Source organism: Physeter macrocephalus, chromosome 14, assembly GCF_002837175.3.
Source record: "Physeter macrocephalus isolate SW-GA chromosome 14, ASM283717v5, whole genome shotgun sequence".
In the NCBI taxonomy this organism is placed as follows: Eukaryota; Metazoa; Chordata; class Mammalia; order Artiodactyla; family Physeteridae; genus Physeter; species Physeter macrocephalus.
The window spans coordinates 82,839,627-82,859,294 of record NC_041227.1 but is presented as its reverse complement, the minus strand read 5'-3'; the positions used below and the strand labels follow the sequence as shown (position 1 = coordinate 82,859,294).

The 19,668-nt window shown below is 51.9% G+C and overlaps 1 protein-coding gene across 1 annotated transcript in view; it reads right to left on the bottom strand.

The window, feature by feature from the left end:
- SPECC1 (sperm antigen with calponin homology and coiled-coil domains 1) overlaps positions 1-19,668 on the bottom strand; it is a 195,401-nt gene that overhangs the window by 90,529 nt on the left and 85,204 nt on the right. Inside the window, 2 exon segments of the mRNA XM_028499976.2 lie at positions 2,528-2,732; positions 14,710-16,289. Of these exon segments, the coding sequence (XP_028355777.1) occupies positions 2,528-2,732; positions 14,710-16,289 (1,785 nt within the window).

The following is a 19,668-nucleotide window of genomic DNA, read 5'->3' as shown; positions in this document are numbered from 1 at the left end:
CCGCAACGGGAGAGGCCACAACAGTGAGAGGCCCGCGTACCGCCAAAAAAAAAAAAAAAAAAAAAATTGAATTAGAAACTTAAAAAAAAAAAAAATCCTCCGTCCCTCTCTGTCTCTAGTTCTCTCCAGGTTGCTGTCAAGAGTCGTTCAGTTTAAATCTGATCGCGTCCGTTACACATAGTGGGTCTTCACGGTCCCTCCAAAGCGGTCCTTGTCTATTAAGGATATGAACCGGAATTACCAGAAAAGCTCCAAAAAACCCACACATGGTCAGGTTCTACCCCAGCCGTTCAGGTTCACGTGTGGGGCCTGAGGATTTGTGTTTGGGGTCAACGGTGCAGAAAAAGACAGCGCTCCTTAACTTCTTTTTATCTTTCTGTCCATTCCTCTGAAGGGTCTTAAGGGGGAGGAGCGGTTCATCTCGAGATGGATTTTCATGTTCCCGCGTCTCCTGGTGAAAAGACATCTATCAACACCCTAACGTCCCCCGCAGATGTCAACAGCTTCTCAAAAGATGCAGCTCTGTCATTGTTCTTTCCAGCCTTGGACACATTACGACCTGGCCAGAGGGAGTGGGCCCGACATGCGCTCTGGACAGTAATTACACGCTGCTTTCTTGGTGTGTGCTGACTTTTTGGGGTTTGGGGGCAACTATGACCGAGTTCTCGACAACAATGAACCACTGAAGCAAAAACAAACAAAAAACAAACAGAACAGGTCTCCTCCCGTTTGGCCTTGTACTTGTCCAGTCCGGCGTCAGGTGTTCTGCTGTACCCTCAGGTGTGACCTCTGAGAAGAGCCTGGGTGACAGTGATGCTGAGTGTCCTGTCGTCACCCCCACATTGCACACGAAGTCGCCGTGACGCTGGCCACCGGACCAAGGCGTAGACTACGCGGCCAGGCGCCACGGTCGAGGCAGGTACGTACAGTCGCCCAGGCGCCACGGTCGAGGCAGGTACGTACAGTCGCCCAGGCGCCACGGTCGAGGCAGGTACGTACAGTCGCCCAGGCGCCACGGTCGAGGCAGGTACGTACAGTCGCCCAGGCGCCACGGTCGAGGCAGGTACGTACAGTCGCCCAGGCGCCACGGTCGAGGCAGGTACGTACAGTCGCCCAGGCGCCACGGTCGAGGCAGGTACGTACAGTCGCCCAGGCGCCACGGTCGAGGCAGGTACGTACAGTCGCCCAGGCGCCACGGTCGAGGCAGGTACGTACAGTCGCCCAGGCGCCACGGTCGAGGCAGGTACGTACAGTCGCCCAGGCGCCACGGTCGAGGCAGGTACGTACAGTCGCCCAGGCGCCACGGTCGAGGCAGGTACGTACAGGCGCCCAGGCGCCACGGTCGAGGCAGGTACGTACAGTCGCCCAGGCGCCACGGTCGAGGCAGGTACGTACAGGCGCCCAGGCGCACAGTCGAGGCAGGTACGTACAGGCGCCCAGGCGCACGGGATCAGCTCCCGCGGCAAAGACGGGTTACGTTCCCGTGGGCCTCTGGTCCAGACGTTTTGCACATCGGGAGCCTCAAGCTTTCCACTGCTCTGCACGGCGCCAGCGGCAGTGGGGGCGCTGTGAGTACTGATTTTGGGGGTTACAAGTCAGTCTGGGCGAGCAGGTGAATTCGAAAATAAGGGTTCCTCAAATAATCAGGATGGGCTGTACCCGTTGGGGGACTTTTCAGGCAACCAGCCGTGCTATTGTCAGTAAGGCTGGTGCCACTAAAAGCTCTGCACGCTAATTCTTTTGTTACGAAGGGAAAACACATTAGATGCGATCATTTGATAAGGCTTATTTGGACAAGGCAGACAATGTTCAACTAATCTCTGAGAAACATCCCTCCCTACTCAAAACAGGCAACCGGTTCACAAGTAAGGCATATACTGGTGCCTCTTCAGTAAGAAGTGGGTAATATCTGTAAGTCACCTGATACCAACCATCCATGGGGCCCATGCTGGAATTGTTTTCTCCTGAGGCCAAGAGCACACACCGTGCGAAGCAGTCCGACCCCCTGCCCCCTACCTTTCTATCCATCAGAGCCCAACGGCAACACCTGTCGGCACCTGCCGTGTGGTCAGCAGCGGCTCACACGCGGTGCTCCTAAGCCCACACACTGTCCGCCACGATCAACACTCTTTCTTCTGTATCACCTGCTTTGCAGCTCAGTCGAGGAGACTGATGATTCTGTCTCTCTCTCTCTCTTTTTATTTTTTTTTTTGCGGTACGCGGGCCTCTCACTGTCGTGGCCTCTCCCGCTGCGGAGCACAGGCTCCGCACGCGCAGGCTCGGCGGCCGTGGCTCACGGGCCCAGCCGCTCCGCGGCACGCGGGATCCTCCCGGACCGGGGCACGAACCCGCGTCCCCCGCATCGGCAGGCGGACTCCCAACCGCTGCGCCACCAGGGAAGCTCGATTCTGTCCCTTTTAACTGCCATTCTTCCCGGGAGACCACAGCACACGCAAAAGGAAGACCTCTCACCAGCACCGCCCCCTCCCTCCTGACCCACGCTCGCCCGGGGCTTGGTTCCACTTACTTTCCAGCTCACTGATGAGCTGCTTGTTGTGTAACTTGACAGCTCGATGCTGCTCCAGCTGGTCCTCCAGCTCGAATATGGTCTCCTTCATGTCTTTAATCTCCGCGTCACTCTCCGACGCCTTCTCCTGCAGCTTCAGGCTGCTGATCAGCTGCTCTGCCTGATGATCGCATATCTCCTTCAAGTAGGAATAATCCTTTTCCACCTGGAAGGAGAGGAAGGTTCCCTGGTCACCTGGACAGGAAAAAGCTCCCCGCACGTCAGCGTCAGGCCCATCGATGCAACGGCAAAGGAAGCTCTGGGCACGTGTGTGTCTGGCAGCGTCTCTGCGTCCTGAGCCTCGTTGACAGCCAAGGCAATAGACGTGCAGAGGAACGTGATGGCTGTTAAGCGGCCGAACGGGGGGGTTCTGGGCCCCTTCCTGCAGCCTACAGAAAGCTGCACGTGCCTATTCAACACCCTTCCTTCCCGCCCCTTCCGCGTGCTGCCAGCCGCCTGGCGTCCGCTACGCCGCAGCGCCCCCTGCTGGGCCCCAGGAGGCTGACACACCCCGCACGCCCCGAACCTCTGTAGCTACGGCGTTTCTTTAGAGGATCATCCATGTGACAGCAATGCCAGAAATGTGCACACACCAGACACGGAGAAGCGCACAACACGCCCACTTCGCCTGTTCAAGTTTAATCAGTGAACGTTCTCAATCTACAGAAAAGCACCAAAGGTGACGGTAACCAGGCACCAAAACAGATGAACCAATGGTTAAATTTTGCCACGTCTGCGAAATCTTTAACGTTTGTTAAAGCCTCAACCTTCCTTCCCACACCAGAGAGTGTCCAAAATTGGCATGTGGTTTTTCCTCGAATGGTTTTTCAGGTTTACGATATGTGGACGTGCCCGTGATAATACACAGTATTGTTCTGGATGTTTTTAAATTTTTACACAAATGATATTACACTGTATGAAGCTTTGGCAGGGCACTGTATTACACTGCATTGTATCCTACGGTAAGATGCTCTTGTCCTATATTATACTGTATCCTGTTATATGCTATGCTGATTACACTTCTGAAACTTGTTTTCAACTATGTTTTTGAGATGTATTCATGATGATACACATTGCTCTGGTCAGTACTTTTTTTTTTTAAGGAAAGCTTTATTCTTTTTTTTTTTTTTGGCCGTGCCACCAGGCTTGTGGGATCTTAGTTCCCCAACCAGGGATTGAACCTGGGCCCCTGGGCCATGAAAGCACCAAGTGCTAACCACTGGACCGCCAGGGGATTCCCTAAGTCACTACTTTAGATGCTGCATAGTGTTCTATTGTCTGAATATACTAATCATTTCATTATTATGAACTATACCCTGTTTCTGTAGTTCTCTGTTATTAAATAACTATATATTTGGTAGGTAACACAAGCTTGATACCTAACAGATTTCTTACTAGATTTGGGAGAGGGGGTCTCCATATATGATACAATTTTTTTCCAATTGCATTTAATGTACACAACGTGGGGGCCGTAAGCTCTGTGGGGACAGGGCCCGTCTGCAGTCTTCCCCGGTGTAGCCCTGGTGCCGACACTGTCAGACCCATAGGAGGCATCTAATGAGTAGCTGTTGAATGAATAAACAAACACTGGAGGGCAGTATTGCACTGGTTTTCAACTGGGAGGTTGTGACAAAGGATAAATAAGGAAGGAAGGGTAGAAGGGAGGAGATTTCGCCATTTGATATTACGTGGACCTGGGAGGTCCCTTGTGGGCCAGTGTCCTGACGTTGGGTCTCCCACCTCAGAGGCACAGCCCTGATGCCTGGCTGCAGCACCAAGAGCCTTTAATCCACATGGCTCAGAATAAAATGGAGAAAAAATAGAAAGAAAGAAAGAGAGAAAGAGAGAGAGAGAGAGAGAGAGATGGGGGGAGGGAGGGAGAGAGAGAGAGATAGAGAGAGAGGGAGGAGGAGGGAGAGAGAGGCAGAGAGAGAGAGAGAGGGAGAGAGAGAGAGGAGAGAGCGCCGGTGTGGGCAAGGTAAGGGGAGAGTGATCGTGAGAAAGGGTGGCTCTGGAGGGCCGTGCCCATCGCTGCCGGGGGGTCAGGAGCCTGAGGGCTGCTGTGTGACTCCAAGGGGCAGAGGCTGCAGGCCCGGAGCCAGACCGCAGAGTTTAAATCCCAGTTCCGCCTGACCAAGCCCTGTATCCTTCCAGCTCCCTGCCTCAGTTTCCTCATCTGAACAATCAAATGAAACAGGGCACTTCACGAGTTTATCACAGTGCCTGGCACATGGTAGGCATGCGAAGAAAACTATTATTTCTCTCTGTCGTCGTGTATGCACAGTAAATGATAATACAGGTCCAAGAAAATTACAACACTTGGAAAAGACCAGAAGTCTTATGTTCTCCGATAGCTACTTTAATAAACGGAAAGCAACTCTTAAGGAGAAAGAGCCACTACATCTCAGCTACTAGAAGGCTGACGTCTGGCAGCCTTTAAAAAGCAGCCACGGAGGGCACCTGTGAGTCCTGCATCCCGAGTCAGACCTGGCTTTTCCCCTGCAGAGTGGCCGGGCTCCACATCACAGAACCCTCAGGCTGAGGGCTGCTCCCCTGGGGTCTAGAAACACGCCCATCAACACACTTGGCTGGGACTAAAACGGGAGGGTGTGAGCAGGTGAGGCAGGGCTGAGGCCCTGAGGAGGGTCTCTGCGTGCAGCAGAGGCTGCCGGCCTCTCAGCGGCTCTGGCCTCCCGTTACGTCCCCCGTGTTGGGGTCACGAGCACACACACACCCAGCGTGAGCTCAGGCCCCTGTGACGTGTGCCGAGCACGGCTGAGGCCAGCCAACCCATAAGCCGGTGAGTGCACTCTTCCAAATTACACACATCGCTCTTCCTTCTCTATTTTGGGATAATTCTCTCAAGTTTAGCCATGTGTTCTGGAAAGCTCTTTTATTTAAAAGCAGAAGAAAAACCCTAAGTAGCTTCACAACTCTTCCCGCAGGGGCTGGGTGGTAACAGGGAGGTACTGTTATATTCCTCTCACAGAGTAACTAGTGGAGAGAAAAATTAAATCATTTGAAAAGAACAGTCTGTTCAGCGGCTCAGAGCAGCAGCTGCCCCTGACGATGGTCGGCTTCCAGCCGTCCCCGCACCCAGGCAGCCCCCGAGCCCAGCTTCTCTAGTCCGAGAACCGCCCTCGGCGCTCACACCCCCGGTGACGAGGTTCCTTCCCAACGCTTCCCTTTAAAGTGAGAAATCACTCACGTGTTCCGAGCACCTCTCCTCTTCAGAAGCCGACTTACTCTAGAAATGGGCCGCGCAGAACTGCATCACAAATATGGCAAACGAATTCCCCGGGAGCCCGGGAAAGGGGGCGCTTAAAGCCGTCCCCGATGCTCTGACAACCACCAAAGGCAGGTGGCAGCAGAGGCCACTCGGGAGGCACTGTCTTGCGGGGCTCAGCCTGAGCCGGACGGAGGGCGCTGGGACCTCAGCAAGGCTCACCACCTCCCCTCTGGCCTGTCAGACACTGAAACTGAGGACCCGCTATTGTCAGCGGCCTGCGCCCAGGGAAACAGCCCCTGAGATCTCTGGGCTGTGCAGAGGAACCCACCCGGGAGCACCGCGGAGACCCACACCTGCAGGGGCGGGCCGCAGCGGGGGGCAGCGGCGGAGCGGTCACAGCACGGGCCCGGCTCCTCCAGGGCGGCTCTGCCCCGGGACGCCCTCCAGGGCGGCCCCCCGCTGAAGCACGGGCCACGGGCCGGGCCCTTCTCCACGCCCTCACCGCCAGTGGACTAGCCACGGGGACGCTCACCCCGGCAGGCGCTGGCTCTCCCCACAGAGGGCAGGTTCGGGAGGGGCTCCGGCGGGGCGCTCGGGGAAGGAGGGCTTCGGTCCCGGGGGCCCCGGGGGCGCCCCCGTCCCCCCCAGATGTTACAGAGCATTCCTGGGCTGGCCCGGGGGGGCACCACCCCCCCCCGATTCTCTCCCAGGGGAGCGGACAAGTGGTTGGCATGGTTTCACCACCAGGTGATCTGACCACGGCGGGCGAGGGTCGCCTACACGGGCAGAGGGTGGCGACGGCAAGTTTAGAGTCCTACCCGCCCCACCTGCAAGGACGTGTCCCCCCCGACGCCGCTGAGACGCTTTGCGAACCCCAGCAAAGGTAAATGCAGGGTGTTCTCCGACTCGTATTCTTCCTGTGTCTCCGATACCGGAGGGGCAAGGGGCCCGCGGGCACGAGAACAGAGGGGCCTCCTGGACTCGGAGGCATCTCCGTCCGGCCTCAGCGTCCGCCCGGGGCTGGGTCGGCGGGTTCCGAGAGCGGCCGGGCTTTGCCGGCCTGGACGTCCCTTCTGGCTCCACTACTCCCACGTCCGACAGCCGTCCCTCCTCAAACCTGCTCCGTGGTCCGTGACACCCCACCGTACGGTAAGCAGCACAACCACGCTGTCAGTGACACAGCCAGAGATCTGCAATGAACTGAACCCCTCCTCTCTCCTGCACACCCCCAAACGACCCGCCTGTCCATCAGCTGACGAAGGGATAGACAAAACGTGGTCCGTCCGGACAACGGACTATCGCTCAGCTCTACGCAGGAATGAGGTTCTGGCTCGCGGTACGGTGCGGATGAACCTCGAAAACACTGTGTGTCAAGGGAAAGAAGCCAGACGCAAAAGGCCACACGCTGCGACTCCATTTAGATGAAACGTCCAGGTCAGACAAATCTACAGGGACAGAAAATAGAGCAGCCGCGGTTGCCAGGGGCTGGGGGGAGGGGATACTGAGGAAGTGACCGCTCCCGGGTACAAGGTGATCGACACGCTCTACAAGTGACCGTGGTGACGGCTGCACAACTCTGAGAATATACTAAAACCCACAGACTTGTACACTTTATGTGAACTGTATCTCCCCAAAGCTGGCATTAGTAACAAACTCTTCAGAGGCTCCCACTGGCTTGAGGGTGCAGCTCAAAGCTCTCGCCTGGGTCTCCTCCGCGCGCACTCAGCAGCTGCAAACCACGTCCTTGATCGGCGGCCGAGAACTTGCTCTTCTCTTCCTGCAACATTCCCGCTGTCCCCGCCCCACCAACACACCTGGGAAACCCCGACTCCCCTCAAGATTCAGGTTATAAATCAAAGAAGAGGACGTGTCTTGATGACTCAGCTTTTGGCTGTGAACTTCTCTACCGTGTTTACACGTAAGAAAATTCTTCCTAGTTCATCGAGACCCAGCCGGTTGCCTTCTTCAAACCAAAGGGCTCTGGCCATAAGACTACACTGTATTTGAGCCCTTAAGCTCTGCTTTCGATGGTTCTTTCTCTCTCCTCTTTACTGTCACATAACCAGGAAGCAGTATAAGTCAGGGATTAAGAATAAGAGTTCGGGGGTCAGACCCAACTTTGAACCCCGGCCTTCATCAGCTAATTAATGAAGCCTCGTAACTTAATCATTCTCTGCCTCAGTTTCCTCAACGGAAAAAAAAATAGATAATGACAGGACCTACAGCCTAAAACTACGACGATTAAGTGAGATTAAATGACCTAAAGGCCCTAAGAGTGCCTACTAAAACGGAAGCTGTTATTAAAATATGATAAACTTTTATTATTTAACATACTGATATAAAATTCGAGCAGCCTCGCTCTCCTAATTCTGTTGCAAGTTTCTCTGACATTCATTCCTTCATTCGTTTCCCGACTCACTCAACAAGCATTCCCCGGGTGCTTAATACACGGAAGAGGTCACAGGTCACGACTGCACATAGCACGACGGCTTGAGTAACTGCACCATGAGTGTGGGTTGTCTTCTTGTGTTTGTTTCACATGGAACTTGGTTATTCCAAACCTCCTTCTGCTGACTCTTGGCCCTGTTCTGAGCAGACGCCGCTGATGGAGAGCCGGGTCTCACTCACTCTGGCCTACGTTTGCACCATTGTTTTACAGTGCTACTCCGCCACGGGAGAGGGAACAGATAGGCTAACTCAGTCTGCACTTTTGTTCTGGAAGAAGAAAAATGGCGATGGAAAACTCAAGGAAGAGGGTACAAATCTGCATTTCACCGGGGAACCCTCGAGGAGACCTTCAGAAGCCAGGGCTGTGATGCTCCCCGAGGTGTTTCCCAAGATCTCACCGGGGAGGCAAGCGCTGGGGTGGCCAGAGGCTTCAGAGACCAGCCCTGCGGTCAAGTTAAAGAAGAGAATGGCGCTCAGGCCCAACTCAGCACCTCCGAGGTGCCCGGGGCGGGCAAGAGGCCCCAGCTCATCCGGGACATGGCCACCTGGGTCCACAAGCCCACAGCCCCCCAGAGCTGAGGGTCTCCCTAAAGAAGGGACGCTGCAGTTGGGACCTAAAGCTTAAGACAGGACCTGCAGGGGGAGGAAGGGGGCAGCCACACCTGAGGGCGAGAACTGCGCCCCGGCACCCGGCGGGGATAGGGGTGGAGGGAGGGCAGTGAAGGGGCCCAGGCTGGAGGGGAAAGCAGACAAGCAGACAGGTGGGGAAGTGACCACGCGGAGTCCTGCCGGCTGTGGCAACAGCTCACCTACCCAGGGGCCACTCCCCCTTCTTTTCTTACTTAGAACGCCCATTTATTCAGGAATCAGGCTGTGATCCTGTGCTTTCAGGGAAGGTGACCAAGGGAGGGTGTGTGATGCAGTTCTGACCAGGTATAAAGGGAGGGCTGCTGAGGGGCTTCCAGGGAAAGTTCTTCCCATGGGACTGAGAGCCTCCTGCCCGCAGGGACCGTGGGGACCAGACGCTGAAGAGGTCGCGCTCACCTGCACCCCAGGCAGGAGGGCTGAGAGGGTCACGGAGCCGCCAGCCTGGAGCCGTGACGTTACCCTGCCTCGACCCCAGGCTCTGGGTTACGGAGTAGAGTGCGCGTCTGCCGGCTCGGGCACCGACACCAGGGCTCTGTTTCTCACGGTCCAAAGCGTCACCTGGGTATCCTCACGGACCACCTGCCATTTAAGCCAGGGTCCAGGTCCCTCCGGTCCTGGCAGGGTCCTATTCTCAGTCACGGAGACGGGATCATCCACTTGGCCACGCCGTCCTCTCGAATTCTGCTTTTGCCGTCTGTGGCCAGTGGCTACCCTAATTATTCTGCCTTGGTGACCAACGCTGGTCGCACGATGATCACGTCACCTCTAGTTTTCCCCGACCACTCACAGCAAGTGTTTCTTTACGATCCCCTTACTCCTTGGGAAAAAGCACCTGAGTTTTTGCAGAAAGAACTGAATTTCTAAGGATACCACCTATAAGCTTTTACCCTCAGGAGGGGAAAAACATCAGTGTTTTCTCTGAAAACATCTAGGTTCCAAGCCTTATAAATTCTCTAGCTTGACATCAAGATCCCAAATGAATGAAAACTTGAAAGTCAAGAAAATGTAAACCTGGGTTGCATTATAGTCTGGAAACAATGATGTGGTCCAACTCCACGCCCCTGGCTGGCTGGGGCAGGCACGTGTGCGATCGCGGGAGGCCGAGACCTCAGGATTCTGTGGAAATCAGCCCCTCCCTCAAAGCTGTGCAGAGGTAGGTTACACACTCACACAGAAAGCTGCCAGCAAAGTTATATAATGGGTGTCACAGAAGCTCAAAGAATGAAGACATTAGCTGAAGACAAAGAAATGAGAGGAAGAGAGAAAGCCTACAAAACATTCACACCATTAAGAAACACACCCACCAACTGTCCACTCACTGTATGAGGAACTGACACACACGCACCCCACCCCCTCGCCCCGTACCAAAAAAAAAAGTACCTTTTAAGGCCTTTCCGAGGCTCTTCTAACAGTATCTGAGTCACTTAAGTAACGTATCTAAACTGAAGACTTCTATAGATTTACTAAATCTAAAAGGTCACAGAATGGTTTGGCATTGCCTTTCCTCTCTGTAAATAGGTTATTTTGTTCTTTTCTCATAATATTCACCTTCTGCCAAGAATTAGGGTGGACGGATGCAGGGCTCAAGGGCAAGAGCTGTTCAGCACCAGGCAGTCTGCTTGGTGACAAAGAGGACAGCCACCCTGGCATCTGCTTAAGGAGGTTACGTTTGAAAGTTCTATGCAAAGCGTCCAGTGAAGCAGTTGAGAACTGGAGACTTAGAATTTACCCAGGAATGCAAAAGTGGCTTAACACCAGACTGCCTTAGAAAGTCTGTTACCCTAATCTACCTCATTCACACATTAAAGGAGAAAACTCATTATGATTATATAAAAACTATAAGATTTTAGAATATGTACAAGATCTACTGCATAGATCTTACAGATGTCTAAGATCTACAGTAGATATAGAAAAATTCAATCCCCATCCCTTTTTCAAAAAGAAGCAATGAAGTTAAAACACTGATTCTTCGCAAAATACTTGCATAACTCAATAAAAGGTATATAGCCAATGCCTACCATGGACATCCTTCACGATGAAATGCTGAAAGCACTCCCTTTAAATCAGGAACAAGGCCAGGATCCCTCTACCGTCACGCTTCTACTGTACACTTGGAAGGGGCCCATGGTCACCAAATTAACCATCAGCTGAGTCAGGAGGACCCAAGCATTCCAGCTGGTCCAGCATTTATATCCTCATTAGAGTTTTGTGCTAAACGTGCTCTGGTTTCCTTTGGGCAAGAGTCCCTACGTCATACCATCTAAATTCACGGTTGCTGGTGGGTCATTTGATATGCTTCCGTGGGGCTACAATAAGCTATTAGTCAGGCTAGGAGATCTGGGTTTCACTTTCCTACGTAAAAGAAAAGGGCATGAAGATTCGAAGTTACAACTTCTCTGTGTACAAGCACAAAATCACAGACCTAAGATCTCGATCTGTGACATCATGCCTCACACCTTTTACCCCCAACTCATATCAAAATACTAGCTAGGACCTTTTTCATCCTACTGTCAAGTATTTGATCATTCTAATCAGCAAGCAATTAATAAAGATATGGAATATACAAATAATATAATAAACAGCTTGATTTAAAGCATATATGTTAAAAAATGCTTTTTCTTTCTCTCCAAATTAGACTCCATTTATCCTAGAAAATTCTAGACTTTACTGTCTTCATTCAGCCAAAGCTATAAGAAGGGGCAAATTCATAGCTTTAAATACTTATACTATCAACCAAGAAAGGATAAACTTAAATGAACAAAGAATTCTATTCAAGAAACTAGGAAGAAACCAAAGAAATATACAAAAGGCAGGATGAAAGAACTGATAAAGATAAAAGTAGAAAAAATTAATCAGGGCTTCCCTGGTGGCGCAGCGGTTGAGAGTCCACCTGCCGATGCAGGGGACGCGGGTTTGTGCCCCGGTCCGGGAGGGTCCCACATGCCGCGGAGCGGCTGGGCCCGTGAGCCATGGCCGCTGAGCCTGCGCGTCCGGAGCCTGTGCTCCGCGACGGGAGAGGCCACGACAGTGAGAGGCCCGCGTACCGCAAAAAAAAAAAAAGAAAAAAAAAAAGAAACAAATTAATCAGAAACAGATTAATAGGAGAATTGATAAACTAATCCAACTGGGTCTTTGTGTTCATGGAATGTGGAGTGACATACTCTATTCTCCTGAATAGGAAGATTAAATATTGTAATTATGCCAGTTCAAGTTTGTATGCATGTCAAAATGTGCTTAACCTAGGAAAACGTCTGAAAAGACAGAGTAAAATGTTAGTGGCATTTTTTTCCTCCAAGTAGTGAGATTAAAGGTAATATTTATTTTCTCCTTAAAACTTTTCTGTATTTTCTAAACCTTCTGTGATGAATATACAACTTTTTGATCAGAAAAATAAGCTATTGTCTTAAGATGCCAAATTATTTCTCGCTGACACACATATTTAATGTAATGCCAATGGAAATAACAAAGAGACAGATGAAGGACTGAGGGAGGACTTCAAGAAAGTTGCCCGGGAGATCAAACATTCTGCAACAGAGTAACGGAGGGGGGATTATTCCAGACACGAAATCTCAGTGTAAAGCTACAAATTACCAACCAACAGTTCACATGGGCACCTGGCTAGTACCTGCCAAGGGCACCACTTCCACACTTTCAGTAAAATGCTGTGAATTCAGAACACAATGATAAAAACTTCTAACACTGCCCACCACTCAGATCGGCCCAATGCCAGAATCAGGTTCAACTGTCAATCAGTGACAATTCTTAAGGCAGATGAAGCAGGAAAGAGAAATCCCCCTGGGGGGTTCAGGGCAAATTTGTTTCTTAAAAGAGTGACAGCCTCTGAAATAAGGTGGGAAGATGTTTTCAGCCTCTCTCACCAAGGGACCCCTAAATCACAGACCCAGTGCTTAGAGGAAACAGGAAATTGGAAGCCACCTGTCTACACTTTTCCAGCACTGCTCTGTGGGTGGGCAGAATATCACACAATCGGGCTTCCCCGGTGGCACAGTGGTTGAGAATCCGCCTGCCAATGCAGGGGACACGGGTTCCAGCCCTGGAACCCGGGAAGATCCCACATGCCGCGGAGCAACTGAGCCCGTGCGCCACAACTACTGAGCCTGCGCTCTAGAGCCTGCGAGCCACAACTACTGAGCCTGCGTGCCACAACTGCTGAAGCCCGTGTGCCTAGAGCCCGTGCTCCGCAACAGGAGAGGCCACTGCGATGAGAGGCCTGTGCGCAGCAACAAAGAGGAGCCCCCACTCGCCGCAACTAGAGAAACCCCGCGCACAGCAACGAAGACCCAATGCAGCCAAAAATGAAAAAATAAATTTATTTAAAAAAAGAAAAAAAAAAAAAAAGAACATCACACAATCACCAGCAATCTTCACCACAGAACAAAGGTCCAGACTTATTAAAGGATTATTTTTAAAAATGAAGGTGGTGATCATTTTATTCGATCCTGGGTTGGGGAAGATCTTTCCAAATAAAAAGGGGAAAGGTAGAAGAAGAAACGAAAACCAGACCTGAATGACCCAACAACCTGATACCAAGTGCTGGCTAGGAATGCCTCTGCTGGTGGGAGCACACCTGTGCCACTCTCCTGGCGGCCAATCTGGCCAAATGCATTCAAAGTCCTTAAAACTGTGTCATACTCTGACACAGTAAGTCAACGAGTAGGAATTTTTCCTAAGACAGAGAGATAAAAAATGATTTACACTACTGAAAGACTGGAAAAGAACACAAACGTTCAACAACAGGTGATTAGCAAAGTATTTAGGAAACATTTATAGAACAGAGTACTACCTGGCCTTCAACATCATGTTTCAAAGAATAGTTAATGATGAGAACATGCTCAGGAAACATCAGATTTTTTTTTTTTTTTTTTTGCGGTACGCGGGCCTCTCACTGCTGTGGTCTCTCCCGCTGCGGAGCACAGGCTCCGGACGCGCAGGCCCAGCGGCCATGGCTCAAGGGCCCAGCCGCTCCGCGGCATGTGGGATCCTCCCGGACTGGGGCACGAACCCGCGTCCCCCGCATTAGCAGGCGGACTCTCAACCACTGCGCCACCAGGGAAGCCCAAACATCAGATTTTTAAAAACTTAATATACACAGGATGAGTCTAAAAAAAATTTGTTTTAACTTGTGGGAGACACACACACACACACACACACACACACACACACACGGGAAGCCCAAACATCAGATTTTTAAAAACTTAATATACACAGGATGAGTCTAAAAAAAATTTGTTTTAACTTGTGGGAGACACACACACACACACACACACACACACACACACACACACACACACACACCCCACACACACACATCTGGAAGAAAACACCAAAAGAGTGGTTATAGGATTACTTGGTGGGGAAACTTGGGGTGGTTTTAATTTTCTGTTCCTAGGTGCCCAAAGCATGGTATCCGAGAGACCTGGATGCCTCTCACTCATTCCTTCAAGACTCAGCTTACTGCCACCTCCTCCAGCAAGTCCTCTGGCACTACTATCTCCTTTATCCACGTTATTCTAGGTGTTCCTCTGGGCACTGGACTCCGGGCTGTCCTCTGCGATGTTCTTTATCTCCCTGCATCAGACTCACCATATCCCCACTACACACTGAACTGGGGTAGCCAGAAACTGGGGTGTCTCATTTCTGCATCCCCAGTCTGTCTGGACTCTGACAGATCTTCAGGCTAGAACGCTGGATTGGGAATGAAATCGAGCGCCTGATTCTCTGTGCCGTGTGCCTCTAAAGGCCGAGGAGGGCTGTGCGGACAGGACGAGCACGCACTGGCAGAGAGAACGCCCCTTACCTTGGACAGCAGGCTTGAGACACGCTTAACCTCACCGTGTGCCTTCAGCAATTCCTGTCTGAGCTCCGCGCAGGACTGTTCCAGCTGGCCCTTCTCGGCTCGGGCCACTGTCAACATCTCCTGAACGTCACGGCCCTCGGCCGTGTGCCCCGGGGGGCTGGTCTCTACAGCTTTCGGCTTCTCGTTCTCCAGGTGAGCCTTCAGAGACCCGTTCTCCACCTTGAGCCCTTCCAAGGTAACCCGGCACTCCTCCAGGGTCTTGGCCATCGCCCCGCTGTCACGCCGCTCCAGCTCCAGGAAGGTGGTCAGCTTCCCGTTCTCCTCCTTCAGGTGTCGGACCATTTCCAGAGCCCCCCGGTGCTCCTCCTCGACCTTCCTCAGACGGCAGGTCAGCTGCTGCTGGATGTTGAGCAGCTTCTCTCGCTCGAAGCGGCCCTGCTCCAGGGTCTCTGTGCATTTCTGCTCCAGCTCCAGGATTTTTCCTTCCTGGGCGCTGAGCTCCTCGCTCTTGACTCGCTCCTGCAGGAGGGTCATCAGCTTCTCGTTCTCCTGACTCAGCTGCTCCGCCCTCTCCCGATGCTGACGAAAGGACGCTTCCAGAAGCGTCTTCTCGTCCGTCAGCTTCTCGTTCTCAGCCGTCAATTCCTGCACCATCTGCTGCTGGTCCGACAGCTCCTGCAACGTGGCCTGCAGCTCCTCGGCGGTGCTGTGGTGGTTTTCTTCCATCCTGTGGATCTTCTCCGTCAGGGACGCCAGGGACGGCTCGCTCGCGGTGTGCGGGGAGCTGCCGGCCGCCGAGCGCTTGGAGCTCTTGACGAGGCTCCCGGCGGGGGACAGGGGCCCCGGGGGGGCGTCTGCCGGGATGTGCTCAAAGTCGGAGGCGTCCGGGGACAAGGAAGCCTTGGTGACATCGCTGCTCGAAGAGCCCGACGTCCGCAACACACCTTCGTGTGGGCTTTTTTTATACGCGTCGATTTCGCCCGACAACTCGTGTCCCGTCGGGCTCCCGAGGCTGGACTCCTGAGTTACCGACGTCCGGCAGCTGCTGTCCCCCGCGTGGCTCGCTCCCCCCTCTGAATTGGGGGAATGCTCAAAATAAGTCAGTTTCTCCTTCAAGGCCCGGTTTTCATCCTCAAGCTCAGCGAGCTCTTGCTGGAAGTTCTTGTTCTTCTCCTCGAGGGCTCTGATCAAGGGCTCCGAGTCACCCGGCAAGACTGACGCTCCGTCCACACCGGGGTCCAAAGCGTCGGCCCCTTCGGTGCTCTGGGTCCACTTCTCCATCCATTTCTTGAGTTCACTTCGGAGCCTGTTAATCTCACCATCTTTCTCTTTGGCTTCTGCCAAGAGCTCCCGGACCTGGGACTCGAGCGCGGCCTTCTCCGCGTCTTCGAGCTCCGGCCTGGGTCTCGTGGGAGTGGCCCGCACGTGCTTGGTGGGGGTGGGCGCGCTGGAGGACGTGGGGCTGGATACCGCTTTCCTGGAGTTGGAGGGGCCGCGTGGCGCCGTCCTCTCTCTCGAGACGGCTACCGCGAGTTCTCGAGGGGTGGGAATGCCCGTCCGCTTGGCTGCTGCCACGGCCCCTGAAGAGAGAAGGAGAAACCAATGAAACCCAGCGAGCGCGTGTACGAACAACTCCAACTACAGGGCACGGCGAGCAGGGCGGCTGCTGCCTCCCTCCATCCCCCCTCCCCTCGGTAACTACCCGGCTCTGACTGGGGTTTCTGTACCTGTACTTCGGCGGGGAGCTGACTTCAAGCTGAGCTACTCAGCATAACCCCCTCCCCAGCCATGGCTGCTGGCTCAAGGCATGGCACGAGCCCCCCAGTCAAGCTCAATGAGACACAAGGAGAGGTTTCCTGGGCGAGTTTCTAAAGCGTACTGGACACAGGTGAGCGATCGTGCTAAGTCTGGCAATGGCTGGCAACCACCATCACAAGAGGAAGGTGAGGATGCAGGGCAGAAAGAAGGAAACCGAGCTCTCAGCGGGCTGTGGAGCTGTGCGCCAGTCACCCTGAGGCTGGCCCTACCCCTGGCCTCCCAATTACACAAGCCAACAGTCACCCTTCATAAGTCACCCTGAACTGGGTTTTCTGTAACTTGCAACAGAACACATCTGAACTGAGAGTCCTGGCAACTAAACAAAATACAGGATTGTTGTGAATTCCTAAACAAACACTCAAAAAAAATTTATCGTTAACATATTTTGACTGGGCACAAATTCGATGAAGAAATCAGAAGACCCAAATAATCCTAAGGAGACACTGATCTGATTCAATGACCTATTATTTTTAACCTAAGCGTGAATGCTGTGTGCAGTTATATTCATAGAGAAACAAGAACCAACAGGATAAGGGCCCAGTACGTTCACCTACGGTACGGTTTTCAATGCCAAACGGATTTATATAACATGGAAATGATTCAGGATTTAGAATACTTATAATGGGAAATGTAAGGTACGGAACTATTTGTATTTTCCCTTGTACCACCATCGTTATTTTTTAGTCTTCATCTATACCACATTTTTAATTTTCACTTATACTATTTACTCTAGACGATGTAAAAAAAAATTCTAGGGGTGAAAACCCAGACATGGATCTCCTAAATGCTCTAAAAATAAACCCCCCTTGGAGGTTAAAGTATGAAATGAAAAATCTGGACCTGTTTTACAAACTCAAAAGACATCTGATGAATCATAGCCGAATGCAGTAACTTATACATTTGCACCGTGGGCTGGAGGCCTCTGCTGTGTAGGGAGGGATGGGAGCAGGGACGCGCCCACAGGCTGGAAGAGGCCTCCATCTTCTGAGGCAGAAGCAGAAACCACTGTGGCGAAACAGCTCTGAGCCCACTGCCAAGACAGCTACTGAGACATGAGCAGCTGCATCTCCCAGCATCCCAGAATCCGAGGGGATGAAGTGGAGGCGGGTGGCGTCCTCTGCTAAGTGTCTGACGGCTGAGTGCTTTGAAAACTTTGACATAATAAAGGCTAAACTGTCATATTCATATACTGGAAAGCTATGGTTTTTAAGTTAACTTTTCCAAATTAAGTTACCAGAAAGCTAAGAGCATGAGAATATACATGTAATGCATGTAGGTGTCCAGATGCCTCACCTGCCATCACGCTAAACAGTGATGAAGAAAAGATGCATGTAATTATTCTTATAAAGTGAAGATGAAAACCACTAAGCAATAGAACATTCTAGTAACACCAGCCCTCTGGAGTGAAGTAATCTTGGCAAGGACCATAATGAAAACTGGAGGGTAACTAAAGTTTCAACATAATTATAGTCAGAACAGGCAAAACTGAGAGTCCAGGGCTGACTGTCATAGAGGCGTTTTCCATTCCTAATAACGCCACTAAAAGTAAGGCTCCTTTTCAGCTATTTGTTGGTTTGGGAAGGGTGACAGAGGACCGTAGACCAACCCGGGCACCGTTCCCAGCTACAGCTTCGGTCCTTCCTTTTGCCAACAAATCTTGGTCTGTTCGCCACTTGGTGTTACTTATGCCTTATCTAAACCACTAGGAATTTGCTTACATCAAACCAAAGTACATTAATGAAATGCATCCAGTTGTAGATTATGAAGCACACAGTCCAGCTATACTTTTACCACATCCGCTCCTTCTTCTGTTCTCGCCACTTCATCCCCAGAAGATCAGTATAATTTGCCCCCTGATCTTCTGAAAGCCTCTTCCCATCTCTGGACACATCTTTTCAGAAACTGTAAGGAGCCGAGGTTAAGTTGAGAAGGTTGCTAAAATTCACCATCAGACCAAACCAAGGTGGGTGTCGCTCCCCCACCTGTGCTCAGACACCCCGGCACGGTCACTGGCAGGGGGGCGGTCCCCCAGCTTATGATGTCATCCACCAGAAGGGCTCCTCTTCTCCGTCTCCTTCAGGTACTGAGTTCAGAAGCCTCACCACGGAACCATCCATCCTGGGCACGCTCCCTCGCACAGGACAGCGGGGCAGGGCGACAGCAGGGGTGGCGGGAAGCCTGGGTCCATGGACAGGGCCCGGCTCAGCTGGCGCCCTGAATTTTTCGTCTTCTTCCCCTCCTCACACCAGAGCACGGCTTACTCCTACCGAGGCTGGTGGTCCAACTGCAAGAAGTTAAAATAAAAGCAAGCTCCACCTAATACGATAATTTTTTTAAACCGCGTGTGACGTGTCACATTTCACAATGCCAGATGAAAAACTGTATGATACTGTGGTTGATCACAGGTGCATCCAACTACGTATCACAGGGACACACACGAGAAAGGAAGCGAGAACACAGAACAGGAGAGTGTTAAGCTGGTCGGACTGTGAGTAATTTTCCTGTTTCTTTTTATAGTCACGTTTATGCAATAAAGAAAAAAAAAGGAGGGAAAAATCCTATCATGCCAACACACAGAGAGAGAAGGGGGTGGGAAAAATTAATCTTTCCAGAGAACAAAAAGCACGTTGTACGTAACAATAGCGCGATCATTTCAATCATCGACCAGGATTTCAGAAGTGATTCTTAGGAGCTGAAGATAAAATATTTTCAGTCCCTTTTTGATTTCCTCACCTTACCTAAAGAACATGCTACTGGGGCTGTTCTAAGTGCACGGGTGAGGGAAACGGTGGCATTCTGAAGTAAGTGATTAACCTTTGATTTATTCACCAAGGAATCGAGGACCTGCTCCACAGGAGATACATGTGGCTCACATCGTCACACGCCTGTTGCCCTGCCTCCTAAACACAAGGGGACTCACTTGCTCTGTTGTCTCAAAATCTAAACTACTAGGTTAGTCTTTACTGTAAGTCTTCATAACCTTTTTCTCGGAAAGTTCCAATAATTTCTTCACCGTCAAATCTAATTTCGCCGGGCTCCTTGTCCCTCTCCGCTCTTGGCCGGCAGCTCACTTTTGAGAATCTTCACACTTTTTTTTTTTTTTTTGCGGTACGCGGGCCTCTCACTGCTGTGGCCTCTCCC